The sequence below is a fragment of the Neodiprion fabricii genome, chromosome 2, assembly GCF_021155785.1.
Source record: "Neodiprion fabricii isolate iyNeoFabr1 chromosome 2, iyNeoFabr1.1, whole genome shotgun sequence".
Classification (NCBI taxonomy): Eukaryota; Metazoa; Arthropoda; class Insecta; order Hymenoptera; family Diprionidae; genus Neodiprion; species Neodiprion fabricii.
Window position 1 is genome coordinate 2,588,457 of NC_060240.1, and position 21,992 is coordinate 2,610,448.

General features: G+C 35.9%; 2 protein-coding genes and 1 long non-coding RNA gene across 6 annotated transcripts in view; 2 read left to right on the forward strand and 1 right to left on the reverse strand.

Moving 5' to 3' along the window:
* Positions 1 to 11,026, forward strand: part of LOC124176203 (proton-coupled amino acid transporter-like protein pathetic) — a 34,931-nt gene extending 23,905 nt beyond the window's left edge. For 2 of the 3 annotated variants that reach the window (XM_046557150.1, XM_046557149.1), the window contains exons 3-5: positions 4,920 to 5,327; positions 6,251 to 6,623; positions 6,743 to 11,026. In XM_046557150.1, the coding sequence (XP_046413106.1) occupies positions 4,920 to 5,327; positions 6,251 to 6,623; positions 6,743 to 7,330 (1,369 nt within the window). In that variant the 3' untranslated portion in view covers positions 7,331 to 11,026. Of the gene's footprint in view, positions 1 to 1,750; positions 1,986 to 4,919; positions 5,328 to 6,250; positions 6,624 to 6,742 lie in introns of those variants that run through there. The other variant, XM_046557151.1, reaches the window with a different exon arrangement.
* A 95-nt stretch (positions 11,027 to 11,121) lies between these two features.
* Positions 11,122 to 12,306, reverse strand: LOC124176207. The gene is made up of 2 exons (XR_006869324.1): positions 12,188 to 12,306; positions 11,122 to 12,026 (listed from the first exon to the last, which is right to left on the reverse strand). It is a non-coding gene; the product is annotated as an uncharacterized LOC124176207 (long non-coding RNA).
* Positions 12,307 to 14,077: 1,771 nt separating this feature from the next.
* On the forward strand, positions 14,078 to 21,683 carry LOC124176204 (autophagy-related protein 13 homolog). Of its 2 annotated transcripts, none has more exons than XM_046557153.1 (5): positions 14,078 to 15,315; positions 16,959 to 17,307; positions 17,618 to 17,801; positions 18,330 to 18,660; positions 19,442 to 21,683. In XM_046557153.1, the coding sequence occupies exons 1-5, from the start codon at positions 15,118 to 15,120 to the stop codon at positions 19,652 to 19,654; spliced, it is 1,275 nt and encodes a 424-aa protein (XP_046413109.1). In that variant the 5' UTR covers positions 14,078 to 15,117; the 3' UTR covers positions 19,655 to 21,683. The 2 variants fall into 2 exon arrangements, with proteins under 2 accessions (XP_046413109.1, XP_046413108.1); XM_046557152.1 differs by having other exon boundaries at positions 14,079 to 15,315; positions 18,330 to 18,669.
* Positions 21,684 to 21,992: the final 309 nt, after the last annotated feature.

Below are 21,992 nucleotides of genomic sequence, written 5' to 3' on the forward strand. Positions count from 1 at the left end.
TAATGTGTACCACACGTACATAATATAATTAATTCAGTTTCGAAAAAATTTAATTGAGAATTATACTCTGAAAATCAATCCACTCACACACACTCGCACACTTGTTATACAAAGAATAGACAGGAATTTTCAGATATATACTATAATACCGGTTGTACACGATAAATTTATTATATGTATAATAAATTATGTATGTATAAATGTTATCGTCGGTTGAGATTTACGAACGTTCCGATGAGATTACATGTAATGGTACATGTATATGGATTTCCGTTATTTCGGGTTAATTGCTTATTCATATTGATTTAATTCAATTTGAAATATTTATTTTTTGAGGCGAATTTATGCGACCGGAAACACGTAAAAGAAAAACAACAAAATGCGTTGATTGATTCGTTGAAAACACACACCGTACTGTATAATCTGCAGTAAAATTATTTTATATGTGTATTTATTTACGTGTATATATACATGTATAAATATCATGCAGTATGCGAACGAAATTATCTACATATTTTCTATACTACTATTTTATTATCTTTGTTATTGGTTTTTTTTTTTTTTTAATGTCAATTTTTATATATATTTTTTTTTTTTTTTTTTACATTATCTTTCTCCAATTGTTGAAATTTCCAACTATAATCGATATAAACATCTTGTCTTTACTGTATAATATGTGCATTTATATGATTCCAGACATGCGAATAGAGTCCGGTATATGTATAGATTCAGGCTGTGTGAAGTGCACTCTGAGATATTAGAACCCGAAACCGCGCGTCCAAGTGCCGCACAAATATTGTTACTCGCCCTATCTTTCTCGCAATTATATCTTCTCGTATCCAAATTATACATATACGAACAATCGGAACGAAACATACCGAGCTGTGATAAAAGACAAATATCAAAATCAAACGAACGTTTAAATGTCCAGTGAAAAAAAAAGAAAAAAAAAATGACAAAAAGTAAGCGCATAAAATAAATTTTTTGTTGAAAAGAGTAGAGTCAAATGTTGTTTTTGATGTCTGAATTATTCGATTTTCGTTTCTTTTTTTTTTCAATTTCTTTTTCGGCTTTTTTTTTCCTCTCTCTTATCAAATTTTTGTTATTGCATATGTTAAATACGACATTTCTATATTAATAAATATACATATATTATATGAACATAGATCACGATGTGGATCGAGCGTAATTGAATATTGCATTAATCATATGATAATTGTCCTAGATATATGCATATAACGGCACAATCTCTTGAAAGTTGAAAATCAACTGCGCGTGCGCGAGTTTTATCGGCTGTTCGCGCAGGTTTGCCATCCCGGGTTTTCAGCTGTCGAACCGTTTCTGGCGGCGGTGTAGTTGATTCGAATTTTCGAGGTTAGAATCTCAAATAATCGAGGCGGCTACTCGGAAAGGTTTGGGAAGCATTTTTTATCGGGCGGAAGAGTCGATTCTTCGAAGAACGGTCGAAATTTAACGCTTACGCTCTCTGAAAATTCAAACGTACACATTTTGCTTAGGTTGGCACGCCTGCATCGTGGACAAGAATATCGTTGCGCGAAGATTTCGCCGACCCATGAGATTGAATTATTTGGCGCATGCGCGGTTGATTTTCAAGTTTCAAGATTTTGTCCCGGTCTATGTGTGTATGTGTATATATATATATTTGTGATATATATGTATATATATATACCTATGTATATATATATGTATATATATGTTTAAAATCTGTGATAACCCTCTTTTTGTCAAGCGCAATGTTTTGATAAACGGCTTGTTAGTCGTCGTACTGCGTCGTGGCGCTGGGCGTCGGTGATGCAGTGCGGTGGTTGCGGCTACCCCATGCCTTTAGGCGTCACACGCGTGTCCAGACGTATACGCACGTCTGTCTGTGACATGCACGTAAACGACACGCAAGAACTCTTTCAAGAGCTTTCTTGAAAGAAAGCTCCACACCTAAGGAGAGAAACTACCTACCGCACCAACGGGTACCTACACAACCTACCTAACTTTACGATCTATAAATTTAACATTTTATATCCTGCCATGCATTTTTGTTACGGGGACGAAGAGTCCGGAAATTAACGAAAGCAACCGCAATCGGTTTGATTGACGATGATGAAACAAAACGAACGGGGTGAAAATTTTTTAAATATTTATTTCATTATATATGGTTCAGCAACGAATCTTACTGTAAAAGTTATAATAATTAATATCATTGTTGTTTATTATATGCGGAGTCGTCAGAATTTTCAGTATATATATATATATATATTTTGCGGTGGCAAGTTATTAATTATACCACTTTTCTTTCTCTCTCTCTAATCTTCTTTCTTTACATATTTTCTTTACGATCGCTGAATAATCTTTCAACTCGATATTATAAACAATTTCTCTTTTCTGTAAATTCTGTAATTTCGGTATGACATTTCAAATTTTTATTTTTATTTTTCTTTCCATTCAATCAATTACGGACTGGCGCGAATACGGAGATTTTTAGTTTGTCACCGACGAGCGTACGATAGCGAATTTGCACCGATCGTGTCGCGAGTCAAAATACCTGCATTTTTGCAAATTATTTGCTTGGCTGCATTCGATGTGCGAAACGTTAAATTAACCAGCAGATTTTCATAACAAGCGGAAAAAAAGAGCAACCGATGTATACGAAGTTTTTTCCTTTTCTTCTTTTGTTTTATCTGTAAGGTGAAAAAATGTCAACAAAACATGTTTTACAAACGCGATCGTTGCAAACCCAATCACGTTGCAACAATATATATGTATATATATACATGTGAAACTGTTGCACTCTTTGCAATGTAGTATACATGTAAACAATAAATTTTCAGTAATTTTGAAAGACGAAAATAGAAAATTGAAAAAACAAATCCCAATCGAAGAAAATCAAAGAAATGCATAAATAAATACAGGAAAACACATTTTGTATACTTTAAATACACACACACACACACACACACAATACATTGGGCATCGGTGAACGCGCACGAATGTTTATTGAGGAATTTTATAATCTCAATATATATAAATTGAACAACAACACGTACAACTTGTTGAGATTTTCTGCACGCAAGTTATATATTCAATCATACCTGTAGTGAATAAGGCGTATTGGATAACAACAATAATTCTGTTTATTTAAATATTTGTAGGGCAAGCCCTCCTCTGTGTATTAAGTAATTATATAGGGTCGGTTCTGTGTACAGATCCCGATACCGACACCTTACCGACATTTTTAGTCGCTTAACAGTTCGGATACAAACTATTTTTTCCCGATAATCGATACGATGGTAACGTAGAGCGCAAAGCGGAAGATATTTTTCCGATGATCGATAAAGTCGATCAGAGTGGGGATCACCCTCATCCGAAAAAATGGTTCGTGTCTGACCTGTGAAGCGGTCAGTAATGTCGATAATATGTCGGTATCGGAATCTGTACGCAGAACTGACCCTATATATCTACTGTACTATGTACACTTTTCATATTGTTGTTGTTGTTGTTGTTATTATTGTTATTATTATTATTATTACTATATACTTATTTACGTTCAATAGGTATGCCTGCAGTATTACACGGCTCGATGCAACCGCGATAGTTTGTACATAATTACATATTGTATGCATACACTATATAAATATTAACACAATTATACGTAAGGGATAAATTACACGATATAATTCACAATGTACAATACACGTATAGATTCTATGTTATATACATTGAACTGTAAGTAACTATTGTTACTACATACATATACTTAACATCTGTAACATTGCACGAGGTTCATTTTCTTACCCGATAGTTTTTAATTTTTTTTTTTTTTTTTATTCATTGTAAACAAAACTAACGTCATCATTATTATTGTTATTATTGATATTATTTGTAATTTATTGCTTTTCGAATACATTTCAATATCATACAATGTAATAATTTTGCCTGTTGTACCACATTGCCTGCAATATTGCCTCTTGTTCGTTATCATTTTGCAACATGCATTATTCGTTCATGCTAAATTGAATTTAATGGCTTTCGCGTATGAAGGAGAAAAGAAAAGTACACTTAAGTGGGCTGTGTAATACAGGCTTACACCCTGACCGTAATCTATAAAACTTATCCTTAACTTACACATATAACAATAACAACACTTTCACACGCGTCTCGAGTTTCCCCGTTGATTATAAAATTAAATTATCAAACACCTAATACGTAACGTCTTAGGTTTCCTTCGCCTTTGTAGTCTGAAATTTTAGCATCACACATACATACATATATTTTTTGCCGCTTGAGATTGTTTTTAATTTCTCGCATTACTTTTTTATCGTCAATTTACAGATAGCATATTTTTGTTGGAAACTAATGATGATTGATAAAATAATAACATCCCGGATTAACATGTCGCTGAAATCATCGATGTCCACTAACACTAATTGTTATACCTATACGTTATATACCTTATAATTTACGTATAGTATATAATAATATTATTTTGTCCCGTCGAGAAGGGTTGCATTATAAAATTTCCTCATGCATTCTTTGTTTGCTTATGCACAGTAAAACTAAAAAAAAAAAAAGAAAACAACAAAACATATCGAACCCGCAACATCACCACATAATTTTACCACTCGTAACACAAATCAATATCACGATACATCAAATTCACACAATTATGCAACACATAGGTACCCATTTTATATTTATTTTGATGTCATTCAGCGTAGAAAGTGACAGAGCAATAAGTAGAAAAGAAATATTATATACGGCCTGCATTAATAAAAACAAACAGACAGTGATACGAGTATGAAAAAAGCCCGTGTTTAAATGCGTATGTATACATCATAAGAGATATAAAAGAATTACGATAGAAGAAAAAATGGAAAGAGCGCATTCTTACTCGAATGGTTTTACAGATACAAATGTGAGAAAAATGACGTTCCAATCACCGTCAGCAACGGGTCGACCCTCCCTCTCGTCGAGCGTCCCGACGACGAGGAGGCGGCCCTCTACGATCCGTTCGAGCACCGGAAGCTGGCTCACCCAACTTCCGACATGGACACCCTCATCCATCTGCTCAAGGGTAGCTTGGGCACGGGGATCCTTTCGATGCCCATGGCTTTCAAACACGCCGGTCTCGGCTTTGGTCTTGTCGCAGTCTTCTTTATCGGCGCCATCTGTACCTACTGTGTTCACATTCTGGTTAAATGTGCCCACGCTCTTTGCAGGCGGACTCAAACACCGAGTCTCGGCTTTGCCGAAGTTGCCGAAGCCGCGTTCTTCGCCGGACCTGAACCCGTTCAAAAATACGCGAGACTTGCCAAGTGAGTTTTAACTTATCATCCAGTTTTCAATTTTACCCTAGGATCATTACTGTCGTCCACGTTGGATCGATTCAAGCTGTATTGCAGAATACGCGTAACATTGCTGCGTCGCTTGGTCGAAGTCTTGACAAGCAAATTCAGATATTGCTGTTTACAATTGAGCCTATGGGTCAAAAAGTGTGTGATCTTACATATGTACCCTGTGAATTCTGGATGTTTCCGTCAACATTTAATGCTGCAGTGACCCACACAAGCGGTGCGCGCACCCCGTTGAATTACCGACAGTTGAATCCTTACTTCCCCTTTTCCTGTGAAAACTCAAGTCGATATAAGTCGTTATTTGATCCATAGGCTCAATTCGGTGGCCCCTGATAAAATTCGCTCAACTTTGGAGAGGCTGATTATAGGTATAAGACCTAACTTTGGCAGGACGATTATAATCCAAGTAACTCCACGGACCCCGATGATAAAACAATCATCTTCTATACTTATGCACAGGAGTCGACTGTTTTATCATCGGGGTTCGTAGAGTAATTTGGATTATAATCGTCCCGGCAAAGTTTGGTTTTGTATAGTCGGCCACACCGAAGTTGAGTGAATTTCATTATTGGCCATGGAATTCGTAAGAATGGTTTACATCCGCACAATTCCTATAGGTACACTTGGGCGCGGTGGTAATGTTATGTTACGATTACAAAAATTAAGCTTGTTTCCCGGCCGACCGGCGGTGGCGCTGCGAGTTGATTCGGCATTGCCAACGTAAAATGAGCCGTCTCATCAAAATCACTGCGGCCAAGTGTGCAACGCCTACTGTTTACAATTGCATTATATCATACTATATGTATGACACATGCATGTTTACGTGCATGTTACGTTGATGGCGAATATATTCTAATCATTTTTACGGTTTCTGTTTGTTACAGAGCGACGATCAACACGTTTTTGGTTATAGACCTGATCGGATGTTGTTGCGTGTACCTAGTGTTTATTGGTGAAAACGTTCGAAAGGTCATGGACGTCCAAATGGGTAGAGCACCAAATGATCCGTCTGATATAAGGCTATACATAGCAGCCCTTTTGCCGCTACTGATAGTCTTCTCCCTTATCAGGAACTTGAAATGGTTAGCACCGTTCTCCATGCTGGCCAATATTCTAATCGCCTCTGGTTTGGCAATTACGTTTTATTACATATTCAAAGCCCCTGAGCCAGTTGGTGATCTCCCGTTATTCGCACCTTGGGGCGAACTACCCATGTTCTTCGGTACTGCTATTTTCGCATTGGAAGGCATCGGTGTTGTAAGTATAAACGCATTTATGTAATAATAAATTGATAAGAAAAAGAATTAAAAATAATGTATATTTCAATCAATCAGAAATAAAAAATATATCTAAATAAAATGTTTCTTCCATTCCAGGTTATGCCCCTTGAGAACAACATGAAAACCCCTAACCACTTCATCGGATGTCCGGGCGTATTGAACATCGGGATGTTCTTCGTTGTTCTGCTCTACGCAGTCGTCGGTTTCTTCGGTTATCGTGCCTTCGGATCAGAAACCGCAGCCACAGTAACGCTAAACCTGCCGGACACGATTCTCGCCGATTCTGTGAAGATCATGATCGCTATTGCGATATTCTTCACCTACGGTCTTCAGTTTTACGTGCCCGTTGAGATAATATGGAAAAATATCAAGCACCGTTTCGGAGCTAGGAAATTGACCGCAGAATACTGCCTGCGAATTTCCCTAGTTATTTTCACCGTAGTCGTCGCCATATTGATACCAAATTTGGGACCCTTCATATCCCTAGTCGGTGCCGTATGCTTGTCAACCCTCGGTCTCATGTTTCCATCCGTAATCGAACTGGTCACTGTATGGGAGGCCGATAACGGGCTTGGAAGATTCAAATGGCGGTTATGGAAGAACATCGCTATCATTGCCTTTGGTGTGCTTGGTTTTGTTACCGGTACATACGTCAGTGTAAAAGACATAGTAAATGCTAAATAGGTAAAAGGGTAATGGAAACTAGCTGATTTTTACATCGGTTATCAAGGTCGCTTCGAGGTAGAGCTCAGGATTAATTGATTCGGTTTTTTCTTTTCTCGACAAACTTACCTCGAGAATATTAAATTGCGGTGCCGCGGGCCGATCCCTGCACTCCACGGATTAATTGGTCAAGCGGCGTCTGTATCTAATATGGAACGGCATCGCGGTGCCCGGGTATTGCTTAATAAATGAAATACGAAGACGGACTAAAAACACAAGCGCATCAATTCTCTCTCTTTGTCGTTTAACCACCCATCTCTGCACACATACGCACACACGCATAAAACATCATTGTACCAAGAAGCGAAAAGTATACAACACACCAAGCTCCACCTGTCGCTAATCATTAGAATACTAGAAACGTATTATTTTTGTTTCATTTTGCTTTTTTATACGTTTTTATGGAGTACAGTTTTTTGCCTCGAGAGTATTATTATTTTCTTTATAAACAATTTGGATTCCTATTTTCACTATACAGTGCGCTTTTTTTTTCACTTTGCATGCTAGCTTATTAAAACCACGTGATTCTTATATACTATATATATATATATAGAGAGAGAGAGAGAGAGAGAGAGTATACATATACTTATATTTTTTGTTGCGTACACGAAAAATTGCATACGAGAAAGAGGGAAAGAGAGAAAGAAAGAGAGGGAGAGAGAGAGAGAGAGATAGTAAGACATAGAGCGCGAAGATACACGTGAATCTTTTTACGATTGATGTTTGCTGAGGCAAACGGAAGCAGAATTGATAAAACAGTCGTTAAACAATAGTTGCAATGACGCAAAGCAACGATACGTGCATGCAAGTATGATACACGGATTAGAGGATAGAAGGAGGACAATAAGAGAAAAAAAAAAAAAATCAAGACCTTTAGCCTTTGCAAATTCTTCCCGAAGAGAAAAATAAGTCAGTGGAGAAATATACGGTAAAAAAAAAAAAAATAAATAACAGCTACCGCTGGTAAAAAATTCAGATGTGAGGGTCTCAAGTCAAATACTTAAAAAAAAAAAAGATCAACAGAAAGAGATTAAAGATAGATTTGCGAATTTTGATACGTAGTTTATCTTTATTTTTGCTTTTTTCCAAAAAAAATTTCATCACAATGAAATAAATATTCGGTTATTCATTGAAGAAAGAAAAAACAAAAAATATACAAAGAAAACAAGACAATATTACAGAAACGTATACGTCCGTGGTTTTTCCTTGGTAATAGATGATATATTCAAAAGAGATATATTATATACTATATTATATTAGGTATATACAGAAATGATGTACTTTGAATAGACAGAGAAAGGGAGAGAGAGAGAAAAAAAAAAAAAAAAAATTATCTGCGAAGAAAAGATTCACGTAAAGTATATAATATATATATATATATATATATATATTCCATAGAAATTGACCGGAATCTCAGACCGATGATTAATGAAAGCAAATGAAAATAAAAAGTAACGTATAAAAATTCATGGCGCCGCCGTTCGGGGCCTTATATATAATTGTTCTCTTTTTGTACATATATATACGTGCTCTTATACATATACGCGAATGAATGATGCATCTTGACATTGTATACATATATGCGTATGCGTGCGCATATTTGTAAGTGTATAAGTATATACATTTTCTTTTAGACTAGAAGCGATCTTGCCTTGTACGAAGCGTAGACATGAAATTGTAGTAGCTAAGTTTTAGTTAGCTTACTACCTGGGCAATTTTTCTCATGACTCGTTCGCGGCCACCCGGTATCACTTTCTACCGATTTTATGCTCGTATTAAACTATCGGGGGACCCTGAACTTGGCACGAAAAAGGGCTCAGCGCGTCAAGGCAAACCCTAAGGCCCCTCTGTGATTGGCTGCAGGGCGGAGCGGGAGCTGTTCCACAACCCTGTGGCAAATTCATTTAAGTTCATTCTTTTTACACACGTAAAAATATACCTTTCTGTCTATGCTATGGTTTCCCCGTTTGCATTTTATCGCGTGATAACTCGTTAATATTTTACATTCACCTTATTTATTTTTGAAATATGGCCAAAAATAAAACAAGTACGAATATTAATGTCAACGCGACAATCTATTGACGAACTCACGCGAAGGAATCGAACTTGAAACTAGAGAGTAACGCTAACGAATTCCCTGACCGACGACTTGGCGACGTCTGTAGATATTTTACAAAATTATATCACACGATGGTACCTAACAACCTTCGATTGGTCGAACTTTCGTAAGAGTATAAATATTTTCGGTATTAACATATAACAACGAGCACACCTTCTGCAGCGTTTTTTTTTTTCGTATCCGCAGGGGAATTTCGTTAGCCGAAAAGACTATATTTGCTTCTAGATTAGCACTGTATATTAGGTTTAGATATAAATATATATATGAATACACACACACACACACATATATATATTTTTTTTTTCATAAGTCGATAGGACATAGAACGTTTGAATATTTAATTAGATTATTAATTCATAGCTATATCATCATCAGTTTCGGAAGTTCGCTGTCTTTTTTTTTCTTTTGTTTTCCTATAACGAAAATTAGGACAGCGACGATCGAAACTCGTGCACGGGACATGATTATCGTAGATTACATCTATACACAGCATAGAAAAAGTATTAATTATTATTATAATATGTCGCGTCGTTTGCCGAGGATGTCCTCCGTGTATGAAATTTTTTTCTGCATTTTTTTTCCCCCTACTATCATTCTTACATCGTTTTACACAATCTCTTCGGTATTCAAACACGTGTATCATTGTAGTATTGTTTAGTTAAATTGTTTATATCTACATCCCATATTCTGAAGCTGGAAAACATTTTCGCGATAAGATGCAAAATATTATTACAATTGCGCAGAAAACTAAACGAGAGGTAAAATTCATACATCCAAAAACTTGCTTTAAACTTTGGTATAAGAAAAAAAAAACAAAAAAACAAAAAAAAAAAAAACAAAAAACAACGTTCGATCTGAAGAAATAAGAAAAGTAAAAGAAAGTAATAATCATAATAGAGAAATAGCTATTTACTAATTGAACGAGTATTAGCTTAGAGATTTCGTAATTATTTTTTATTCGTGCCTTGACTATATAGATAGAGAAAAGATGTACAATTTCGCCTCCATAACGAAAATTGAAAAAAAAAACAAACAAACAAACAATAACAAGAAAAAAAATCACGTCGCATACGCGTAACATATGACAGAAAAGCCAGATTATTCCGAGGAAAAAAAAAAACGCATGAAATTTTGTTACTCCTGAAATCGTTGTTGTTCCTTGTATACATAAATAGATATACTTATATACAAATGTAATGTACAAACCGTAAAAAAAAAAAAAAAAAAAACAGCGTTTCGAGGCTTTGCGATGTATTTTTTTTCTTTCATCCGTAAAAACGCTGACGTGATAGTTGGGCAGCGTGCCTTCTGTAAGTAGATTTTTGAAATAAAAACGAGAGAAAAAAAATAAGAAAGAAAAAAACAAACAAACAAAAAGTAATACATAAGAAACGAAAAAGAAAAAAAATATTACGGATCGAAGTTTGTATAAAATTAAGAAATAAAACGCCCTTCTTGGCGTGTAACTTGAACGTGTGACAAGTTACCGTTGAAGTATTGGCATTTTCCTAGTGAGAATCGTACAAAAAGAGAAAGAAGAAAAAAAAAAAAAAAAACAGAATTAATAAAATAAAAATCTACGTTTATAGATTACGAAAGAAGACACGTATGTTGTATATTTTTGCATAGACAAGTCTCGGAGAAATAAATTATTACAGATCTCCGTTTGTTTGCGTATAAAAATCGAACGTTAACGGCCTTGTTCGCAGGATAAAGGAGAAGTGGAAAAAAAGAGGCAAAAATTAATACGAAAATTGACAAAGTTCCGCAAGGTACGCCACTGCACTGATGTATGATAGTCGTAACAATACATTTATTATTTCAATTTTCACTGCTTAATTTATTTCCTGGAGAATTTAAGCTATACAGAGACACTCTAAAACCTTGACACACGCGTAACAAAATTCACCGAATGATTATATGATTAATGCATGTTGAATGTCAATTTTGGGAGCCGGAATAATATACATATATACATAATAATGACGATGCCTCCAATTATTCGCATACTTATAGCACAGAGCCTCTTTATCATTAGCCGAAGGACTTGTAGATCTTAATAACTTACCACTTCACGCTGGATATATAGACAATACAATAACTACACTGCCATCGTATATCGTTCGTCGTTCGAACTGCTTTGTTAGATTGGCCGAATTCTGTAATTGAAATAGAATTTTGAAAAAATGCTCATTTCGATCTGCCGTACAGCCAACATTTTGCCTGTAATGCTTTTACGCTTCGATTAATATTCGTTGAAGTTAACATGTTCCAAGATGATATCGTCGTGCAGTGGCGATGCCTGATGTTTAGATAGTTGTGTTTTTACAGATGTAGATATATACCTGTTTTGTGTATACGGTTATTTTATTAATTATTATACTTATATATTGTATTTAAATAAATAATCGATTGATTTCCAGTAAACAACTGCTGCTGCACTCCTTGTTCTTTTCGCCTCGTCGCTAATCCAAAACTAATTCCATTCGTTTTCAGCTACCGGTTGAAGTCGTTAAAATGCACTTGAAATTAGCGTATCTGAACGGAATAAAAACGTAATAAAAAAATATAAATCAGAACTGATACTTCGTATTATTTTATGCACAAATAGCATTCAATGAATAGAAATGTCGAAGGATAATCTGTGATCGGTATCGCTATTTTTATATACTAGGACAATTAATATTCAATGTCAAGACCTCGAAGTTCTGACAAGGAACGATTGTGGGTCGAGTATTATTTCCTTCTTCCCCTCCATACGGATCACTTCTGATCGGTAAATATAAATACAATTACAATGACAACCGCGAGTTTACGATCGGGGTATAAGTAACATATCGCAGTTGCGATCGAGGAAAATTGAAGCCGGTCCCGGGTTCGCTTGCGTAATGTTTACTCATTTGCTTGAACCTATAGAATTAAGCGGGTCGTATCGAAAACCGGATCCGTTTGACTTGCGTAACCGAGGCTTCGTCGAAAAAACGTCTGAATAACAATAGATATAGCTAAGTTGCAGGTTTTTACGTAATCGCAGTGTTTTGCCGCCTGCGCGATGACAACCGGCAATACGTCGGTGCAACCGAAAATGCGTACACTGTTGCATCAGGGGCCTTGCGGCGCTTACCCGCGTCATCATGTATTATGTTTAGTAATTATTATAGATAAGAAAGTATTATACATGAGAATCAGAGATAAGGTAAATCGCTAAGGACGAATAACTCGTTAAAGCAAACGACCATATGAAGCAATTATTCGTCTGTCGAAACAACTTAAATGGATTTGTTTATTTCTTTACTTGCGTCCTCCTCAAGTGCATGCGTAAACAAGATCTATGCTGTCCTCTAAAACGCCGGCAGATCGTGAATGGAATTGAGCATTATCGGATTACGAATTGACGTCACAGTAACGCTATACCAAAATTGGGACCGGTAAGTGGTCGGATTGCAAACAGCTAATGACCACAGATACACTTTTTCCTTGTCCCCATTCCTCTTAGAAGTTATATACTAATAATTAATTGTAACACGCATTGAACTAAGAATAGACACACATTTTTCAATAATGTGGAGTGTAATATAATTTGTCGATGTGTGGTACACAGTTTTGCAGATCTAACATGTATTATATCATCTTATACACACGTGTCAAGACACAATTAGCGGTCGATGCCTTCTGGCTATAAAGATATTTTTCCCGAATCTTTTCTGTTTACCAAATTAGTATCCGCGCTGCGTCGACAGTTTTGATAAGTCATAAAAACACATCACATTCGGCATAAATTATTGTATAATCAAAATTTATTCCATCTTTACATTCGGTCATACTATTTTGCATCACTAAAAACGACGTTGCAATCCTCCTTTTATTGTATCGAGGTATTCTCCGAGCGAGTAAACACGATGCACATCAAATGTGAATAGCATAATCTTAAACGAATCTCTGGTAGACGCCACGTCACGGTGCAGTTATCGGCGAGTTATACGCATATGTAGTCACATTCCTTCAGTTGCACCCAAGAACGTATAGCTGAACGGGCTGCCGCTTTTCAATTTGTTGAGGCAGGGTGCTCGTTTCCAACGATCAGCTTTGCATAGGTTTAAGGGTATATAGTACTTCTACTCTTACCCACCGAGCAAACTGACCATTTTCTTGATATATTGAATAAACAAACGAATGGAAAAGGTTGAAATTTTAACGGTACGTCGCTCTTTCGTAGCAGAATTCCGTAAAGTTACTCATATTCCGAAAATCGTCAGTAAAATGTGTGGATTTTATGACCCATCCCACTTTTCCCACATTTACCGCATTTCAGGGGGCCAGTTTATTTAATAAAGGAAGAAAAAGACTGAGCTTGCTCGCTCGGTAAATGTAGTACTGCTACAAGAGCTAAATACATACGTGCATAAAAATTTTTGCTAACGCCGTGCTTCTATTTCGGATTCATCGAAAATAGAAACGCCGCTTGCGCACAGTGCGGGACGCATGCTTACACTCAGGTATTTGTATGCACGTTATACCTGCTTATTTCTCGGTATCCCCCTACCGAGCATGACACATACAACCTTCTTGTAAGCTGCACGGCTAGCGCCAGCTCTCAGGCATCTTGGAGCCAACAGACGGCCTCGAACGTTGTTTGTCCCAAGATCGCATTCGTCGCCGTTGCTCTTGTCGCAAACCAGCGTAGCGCAACGTTACTTTTCCACGTCGTTATAAAATTTCCAATGAAACCTGGTGACTGGCACGTGACGGTACGGTTTATAAATTATTTGGAAATTCCAATTTCGTTTAGTGATTGATCGTAAATTAATGGACGGTGGATGAAACGTGACAATATTTTACGGTTTATGTACCTGGATACATCTCTGAATGAACTTATACCTGCGAAGTGAAGAACCGTTATAAAAGGTAGTACAAAGGATACTGTACAATAATATACAGTATTTATCTACCCAGTGACCACAGTGAAGTGAGTCGAATAATCGGTATCTTAGTTCACTTAACATATACATTCTTATCGTTCCGTGGAATGTGCGATATTCTACGTAATACCGAAGAATAAATTGATCGAGAATAGAAAAATATTTTGCCTACTTATTGCATTGTTGTATTTCATCAAAGAGTCGCTTTCAAGCTGATAAAACTTCAATTAATAGATCATAAAACACGATTGCTGCGTTTTCGATCGAAAATCCATTTCAAATTTCGAATGATTCGAATTTCTCCGGTTAAATTTTAGACAGGCGCAGAACGAATGCGCAGTCGCTTGGCTGCCGCGTGTGGGAGTGGTTGACGGTTGACGGGGAGTTTGAGAGAGTCGTGTAGTGTAAGTGCGAGAAATTTCAACGTGGACAGAGGAATTTCCTCCGCTGAGAATTTCCCGGACGTGACGTTTGTTCGTTGGCGAAATAACGCAGATGTAAAACTAAGATAAAACGTGATTACGGTAGAAATCTGACGCTTACGATCGCGTGTATTTGGTATTGGCGATTCGTCGACCAGTGTGTGGAAAAACGTTCGAGACCTTTTAGAGAGCTTGTTACACAAGCCAATGCCGAGTGCTTCTAAGGAGTGCTTCGTACCTGTCCTCAAAACTGACTGTGGAAACTATGATACGTGGTGGTGATTTAAAATGCGAATACATGTGAATCAACGTGAACAAATACCGGGCCGCAACATGTCAAATGCTGAACTTAACATGCAGGACAAAAAAGACTTGGACAAGTTCACTAAATTCCTTGGTCTAAAGGCGGCGCAAATCATCGTGCAATCGAGGTTAGGCCAGAAAGTTAACACGAAATGCAAGCCGAATTCATCCGGCACTGATTGGGTAAGTTCACCTTTTACGATTTGCATTCGGTTTTCTTTTACTCAAGCAGAACGACGCTATAAATCCTCGTTATACGTAATCGACGCGCTTCGTTCGTTGCTCGGCATAAATAAAACTAAAATTATTCCATTGCGACCCAACGTATGACTTACTTAGCATCAATTTAACATCTCAATTATATAGAATGAGACGGTTAATTCTTTCGATGTATGAACACGGAACTCGTGTCACCGTCACAAGGCTTAAACGGAGTTCAACAGACTCTGAATATTGTGCCACGTTTGTTTATTCTGTACGTAGGAATGTGACAAGTATATTTCTATCCCTACCTTGAATAGTTTTCCTCCTTTTAAATGTTGTTCGACGGCAAAGTCTTAGCTTTTGTAGAAAACAGTCTTCCGTAATTAAACCTTCTGAGTCATATTTCATTTTCTTTTTCATCGGCACAACACCTTTCATTCGGATCATGAATTTTTCTTGTCCGGAGCCTTGAGGGTTTCAATGTCAGCTTCAACCATATGTTACTGCGACAAACAGTTAATAATTAGAATTGAAAAAGATTAATTGTTATTCTGTCTTGTACTGGATTAATTCAGTGCCCATGCATATAAATGTAAAAAAAAATCTGTACAAACATGTGATAAATTTGTAGAGCGAGAGAGATAAAAAGATTTTGCATAATTCTCGTCGCAATCGGCTATGTAATCGTATTTGTCCAGGTGATGAGGCGTGGAATAAATTTCCGACTCTCCTTCGTTAAGTATGGATCACGTTTGTTTGTTGCAAAACCCTGAGATTGATTTTAAAGTCTATTCTTGATAATTTATACATCGATGTTTCAACTGTAATTCAAACATTTGTTTCCTGAGCTACGTAATCTTCTGCGATAGATCCGTTCACATCAGATTTCTGAGATCAAGTTCCATTTAGCTGCGGTGCGCTTCTTTCACAAAATTTAAAAACAGTTCTATTATCATTTGATGGAACATGTGGAGAAAATGCGTAATTTCTTTACGTGACAAATCAAGTGAGTTCCGTGAACTTTGGAAATCAATGTTTGCAACGAACGTCTTCTCTTTGTGTTACTTTATTCATGTTTATTACCTGTTAAGTATACATGTATAAATATTTGCCTTTCCTGCTTCTTACGTTACTCTCTAATTTTATAATTCAACTTGCTTACGTACAAAAGAGAAAATCTATACTTTATCATTACCAAGATACTGGCAATCAACATTCGGCATTCACGCATAGGTCGTAACTTTCTCAAACTCCGTCAAACATTGTGAATGAATATTTTCCGTACAACGGAATCACTTGTAATCTTGACGGATGTAATTAACAGAAATTACTTGTATTAAATAATACTGAGAAGTGATTAGTCTTAAAACGCTATTGGGTTTATTATGTTTAACGAATTCATTGGTCTCATGCGGATTAGTTAATGGAAGATATTAATTTTCCTTTCACTTTAGAGATTCCATCTCGGTATGAGAGACGACTGAAACATTCTTTAATAAGCGCTCTGGATAATTTTTGGTCAGCGTTTTTTTAAACCCACAGCTAGTAATTTACAAGAAATTTTCCGTTACTTGATTGAATTTGCGGTTTAATAATCTCAGGCATATCATTTTTCTTTTAAGTTCAACCTGGCGATACAAGACCTGCCTGAAGTTCTCACAGAGGCCAAGAAGGCTCTGTGCGGGGAAACAGTCAATTTCAGGATTCCTCTGTGTGTGGAAATATCTCTACGCACGATCGAAGGAGACACCATGGTCCTGGAGACATGGAGCCTTGGCGTCCTACCGGAACAAAGTGACCCCGAGGTCAGAATAACTTACACAGTTTATAACAGAATGGGTATTCTGTTGAAGTCCTTACTTTCCGTGACCAGGGTGACGCCGGCTTACAAACTGAGTCGGAGACAAGGACCCGATTCTTACGTTATTTGCTATAGGATTTACATGGGAGAGCCGCAGCTTCATACATTGGGTAAGTTTTCAATAGTCATTTGGCAAAGTTACAGTAAATTCAAGGACTCAATTTTTTCTCTCACATCACACAATACCAATGCAACACCAAATTTGCAGTATTGTTGCTTCATTAATACAACGACGAAGTGTGAAAAAAGTTGTTTTCACGACACACTTTTGTTCGTTAGCTAACATTATGAGCCGTTCATAATTTGTAAATAAGAAAAAATAATTCAACTAGTTGTTTATCTCTTGGAACAAAAAATCCAGTATTTTGACTACGCTAGATAATGCAGGTGTACAGCAACTCATGTTTTATTCAATTCTAGGTGATAACTACAAGCACGTCAGAGTTGGCCAGGTCTATACTCCGGTTGGAACTATCCAAATATCTTTATCGTATAGAACCAAAATGACAATTTCTCCTACTCATACTGGTCGGGACCTTGTAATGCTGAAGAGTGATCACTTTCACTCAGATCTTAGCCCGAGACATGTTCGCTACCATCAAAGGTTTGTCTCAACGAAAATCTTGTACATAATGAAATGTTAAGATATTATTTATACTATTTAAAACAGGTTTATGTGTCAAGGCAGAAATTGCTACTGTTGCTCTTTCTGTTTTATCGATCTCGTAAACTTAGATCCAGGTTGTTGTTCCGAATACTGCTCACTTTATTTGACGTAATGACGTCTTTTCTTTTTGACCTTACACCTCGCTTGTTACTGAAACCTGCGTCATAAGCATAATATGCATACTTCAAATAACTGACAACATTACTCGACAGTTTATTGTTGCATAATTTCATTGAACAGAACTGCTGTGGTCATAGCTTAACCAAACGTTCATGAATTTACAGATTATTTTTAGCCATTAGTAAACTTTTCACATTTTCCTTTATTCATTCCTTCTTTCTCTTTACCTATTGCTAATAAGTTGCGGTTGTGCAATTTTTCACTCAAATCTGTAAGTCAAGTGTAACTTTGTGGGAAAATTTAAAAACGACTTAAGCTAACAACGGGATATTTTTATGCTTTTAGCGAAGAGAACAATACTTCCTTGAGTGACACGGCAAAAGTTGGCGCATTCGCAGTTAACAAGAAAGTGACTGTGAATGAAGAGGATCTGGTTATACCAGATGTTCCGTTCAGTGCTCTTCTGACTCCACGTCAGACTTCTCCACCGCCAATTCCATCCACTGAAGAGCCAGTAATCCCGCCTCCGTCAGGAACTACTGCGCCACAAACGGACAACAATAATGGCAACTCGGAAAAAACCTTAAATGGCAATTCGACGCCGAAATGTAATTCGCAAAATGGATCGAGGCGGAGCAGCTGTTCTATGTTGAGCGCAAACGACGATTTCATTATGGTAGACTTGGTAATTACTTATTTTTGTTGCATTAACACTTTCGCTTGATTATCTATTAATTTTCTCACCAAAGATTAACACAAATGCTATGTTTGTGCAAAAATATCAAACTCTCAATATCATCATTTAACATCTGTGATGAAATTTAGAAACATCAAATTTTTTAGGGAAAAACTAGTTACCATAGCCTAATTTGAGTCGTGCTCTTTGGCCTAATAATTTATGTTTCCATATGTCATGTCAGAGAATGGGAAGGTGATCGACTGATAATACTGTGTCAAACGTTTACTGCTGTATAAAGTGACGGTAGTAATTCACTGCCAAACAGGCAAATGAATAAAAATGAATACCAGGAAGTCAATCTATTAACATTGCTTTGAAATGTCGTGGACCTTTGGCCAAGATAATAATTGCAAACTCATTTTACTGCATGAATAAATAGTAGCTGATAAGTACCCAGCTGGATGCAATAGTTGAATGAATTCCATCAGGTTGTGGGCCGTTGTTGAATAACTTAACAATGAATTACGTTCGAAACCAAAGCGAATGTGAATAATAATAGCGATACCCATTAATGCGATAACATAAACTGGTTTAAGAAAAGTGCATTCTACGCGTGTCGTAATGTTGAGTTAACTCTAATTTTGCAAGCATATTGAGTTGTTTAAAAGTTTTTTCTATCGAATTAAATTCATTGTCAACATTATTATCTTTATTTACATTATTCAGATCTTATCATTGATGCAAAAGTGAAAATGATGGCATCGTATATTTTTTTCAGAAAACACCATTCGCCGGTACGAACGCGAACAGTGATCTTGGCACATTTTATCGAGAGTGTCAAAGCGCCCCGCAGCTTCAAGCTTTCACTGAAGAGAGAACACTTGCTGAGCAAGTAGGAGATCTCACGGAGCAGTTGGAAACATTTGAGACACACATGCATCATTATGAAGATGTTTTATCGTCGCTTTGCCACACAGAGAACAATAACTGAAATAAATTAAAACAAAAGATAGGTAACATTTGGTGGATCATTTTTAGCAGTAATTCCAAAGAATTCGGTTAAAGGAATTTCAAACAATCAAATTGTTTTTATTAAATTTTAAGCGTATTTATGTATTGTTTGATTAGACGAAGATGATATAAAAAAATTAACGATGTTGAACGGTCGATATGAATATACTTATATGTATATAATTAAAATTTAACATGTTACAAGCTTATAAGTGCGATTTTGCAAAACTAAAATACTTGACCAGTTGATTGTTTTCAGATAACAATTTCAAACCTACGAATATTTTAATATTATGACACACAACGTGTGGTTAATTTGCAGAGACTTTTTTTTTTTATCGTATCACAAGTCTCAAATATTGCGATTTTATTCTCCTTGGCTAAGTGCGAAATGAGTAATTAGGACGAATCTTTTATTTATATTCATTCACGCTAAACGCCAGAAGTAAAATTCTTTGTACTTGCAAATCGCACGGCGCTAGTAGCATTTAATTGCGACAGCGCGTGTGAAGGATAATTAGATTCAGGACAAAAATGAATTCTATCACATTACATCACATGCTAAATAAAGGTCATTCACCAACAGTCTAATCAACTCCTACTCTTCCTCACTCTTTTTCTCTTCCATTCGTTCTTGTTCTGTCTGACGATAACAGGGTTTTATAGAACTCTAACTATTCGCTTACACATACTTTAGACATCTGTCAGGTTGGTTCATTTTGTTTTCTCATAAACGTTAGACTTTTCTGTCTAAAGTCGTAAACTTCAGAAAACTCGAATAAAATTATTTAAGATTTACGATATGACCTGATTTAATATTGTTTGTCGAAAATTATTTATTTTTCTATTTTGGAATTTATTTTTTTGGTTCATAAATTATTACTGTAAATACCTTACTTTCTATGATACGAATTATGTTGTATATGATATGTTTTAAACAAGTGATTTGAGTTACGTATATAGTATACACACGCATACGTATTGATATTGTGAATCAATTTTTATGAGATGTTTTTACAAGCAACAACTTTCCGTGTAACCGGTCGAAGGTTAATATGGTACGATATTGAGTTAGTATGTAGAATTATGTACAGAATCATATTTTTATTTTTTGATTTTATAACCAAATTATAAATGGATGATTTTAAACATATAAGGTATGAATGTCAAATGTATCAGTCAAAACAGTTTATTTCATGAGACTAATGAAATCTCATTAACAAATCAGAATCAGAAACAGATTAACAATGAAGAAAGTTCGCAACGTCAACGTTTGCTTTTTCAATTAGACATGTGATATATTCTGAAATTGAAAAGAGCATTGAAAGCGAGATGTTGAACGGAGATCGACATTGATTGGGCATCTGTTATTATATTGAGACTGTTTAAAAATAAAAGAACTTTTGTCAGCATGAATTCACAATTACAACAAGTATAGCTTTATGTACATTATACAGATATAGAAATGTGTCGCACGTATCAGTATAAATTGCTTATGGTACATAATAGAAACTCTGAATCATAATATGTCTTGTGACCTTTACTGCAACTCGTTATTAATTAAGCTACTCTATAAATCTATTCAGATGCTATATCGACGTGATATTGCACAAGGAAACAATTGCGCATAGTTTCAATTTCTTTCAAGTATAGTCGACAGTCGCGGATTCAGGACAGATTTTTCGGTGGGTGAAATTAAAATTTAAATTGAGAATCATTTTATACAAATTGAAAAGTACTCGTGATTGTATTTAAAAAATTCATACAATTCGTTTATCGATTTCAGATCAAGGTTAAGTTTGCTAAAAATTATTGTTGAATTCTGTTCTAACAACCAATACTTGAGAGGAGTCAGTACCAAAAGCCTTGACACAAAAAATTATACCAAATCGCTCCGAAGCGATCAGTTTTTTTTTATTCTGAGAAAATCAATAGAACAGAAGTCACCTGTGCTGTCTATATTCAAATGACATTTTTATAACACAAATATATTTTCAAAATTTCAAAAGTATTGTGGTTAAGTTTATTTTAATGATTAAGAATCGAAACGAAAATTCTGAAGTCACAAAATAGAAATTTTGAAGGCTTGTCATTTAGAGAAATACAAGGTATAGTGAAATTAATCGGTCAACATCCAGAGTTTCTTACATGTTTGTTTCTCCTAAAAACTACGAGGCAATGACTCGCCTCGTGTACCAACTCGCCCCGGTCTTCCCTATGGTCTAATGAACCTTTCTGAGATTACTAAGAATTGTTAATATACAATAAATCATTGCGTTGTGTAATTTCACGATTTCCATTAATTCCATGAATGTATT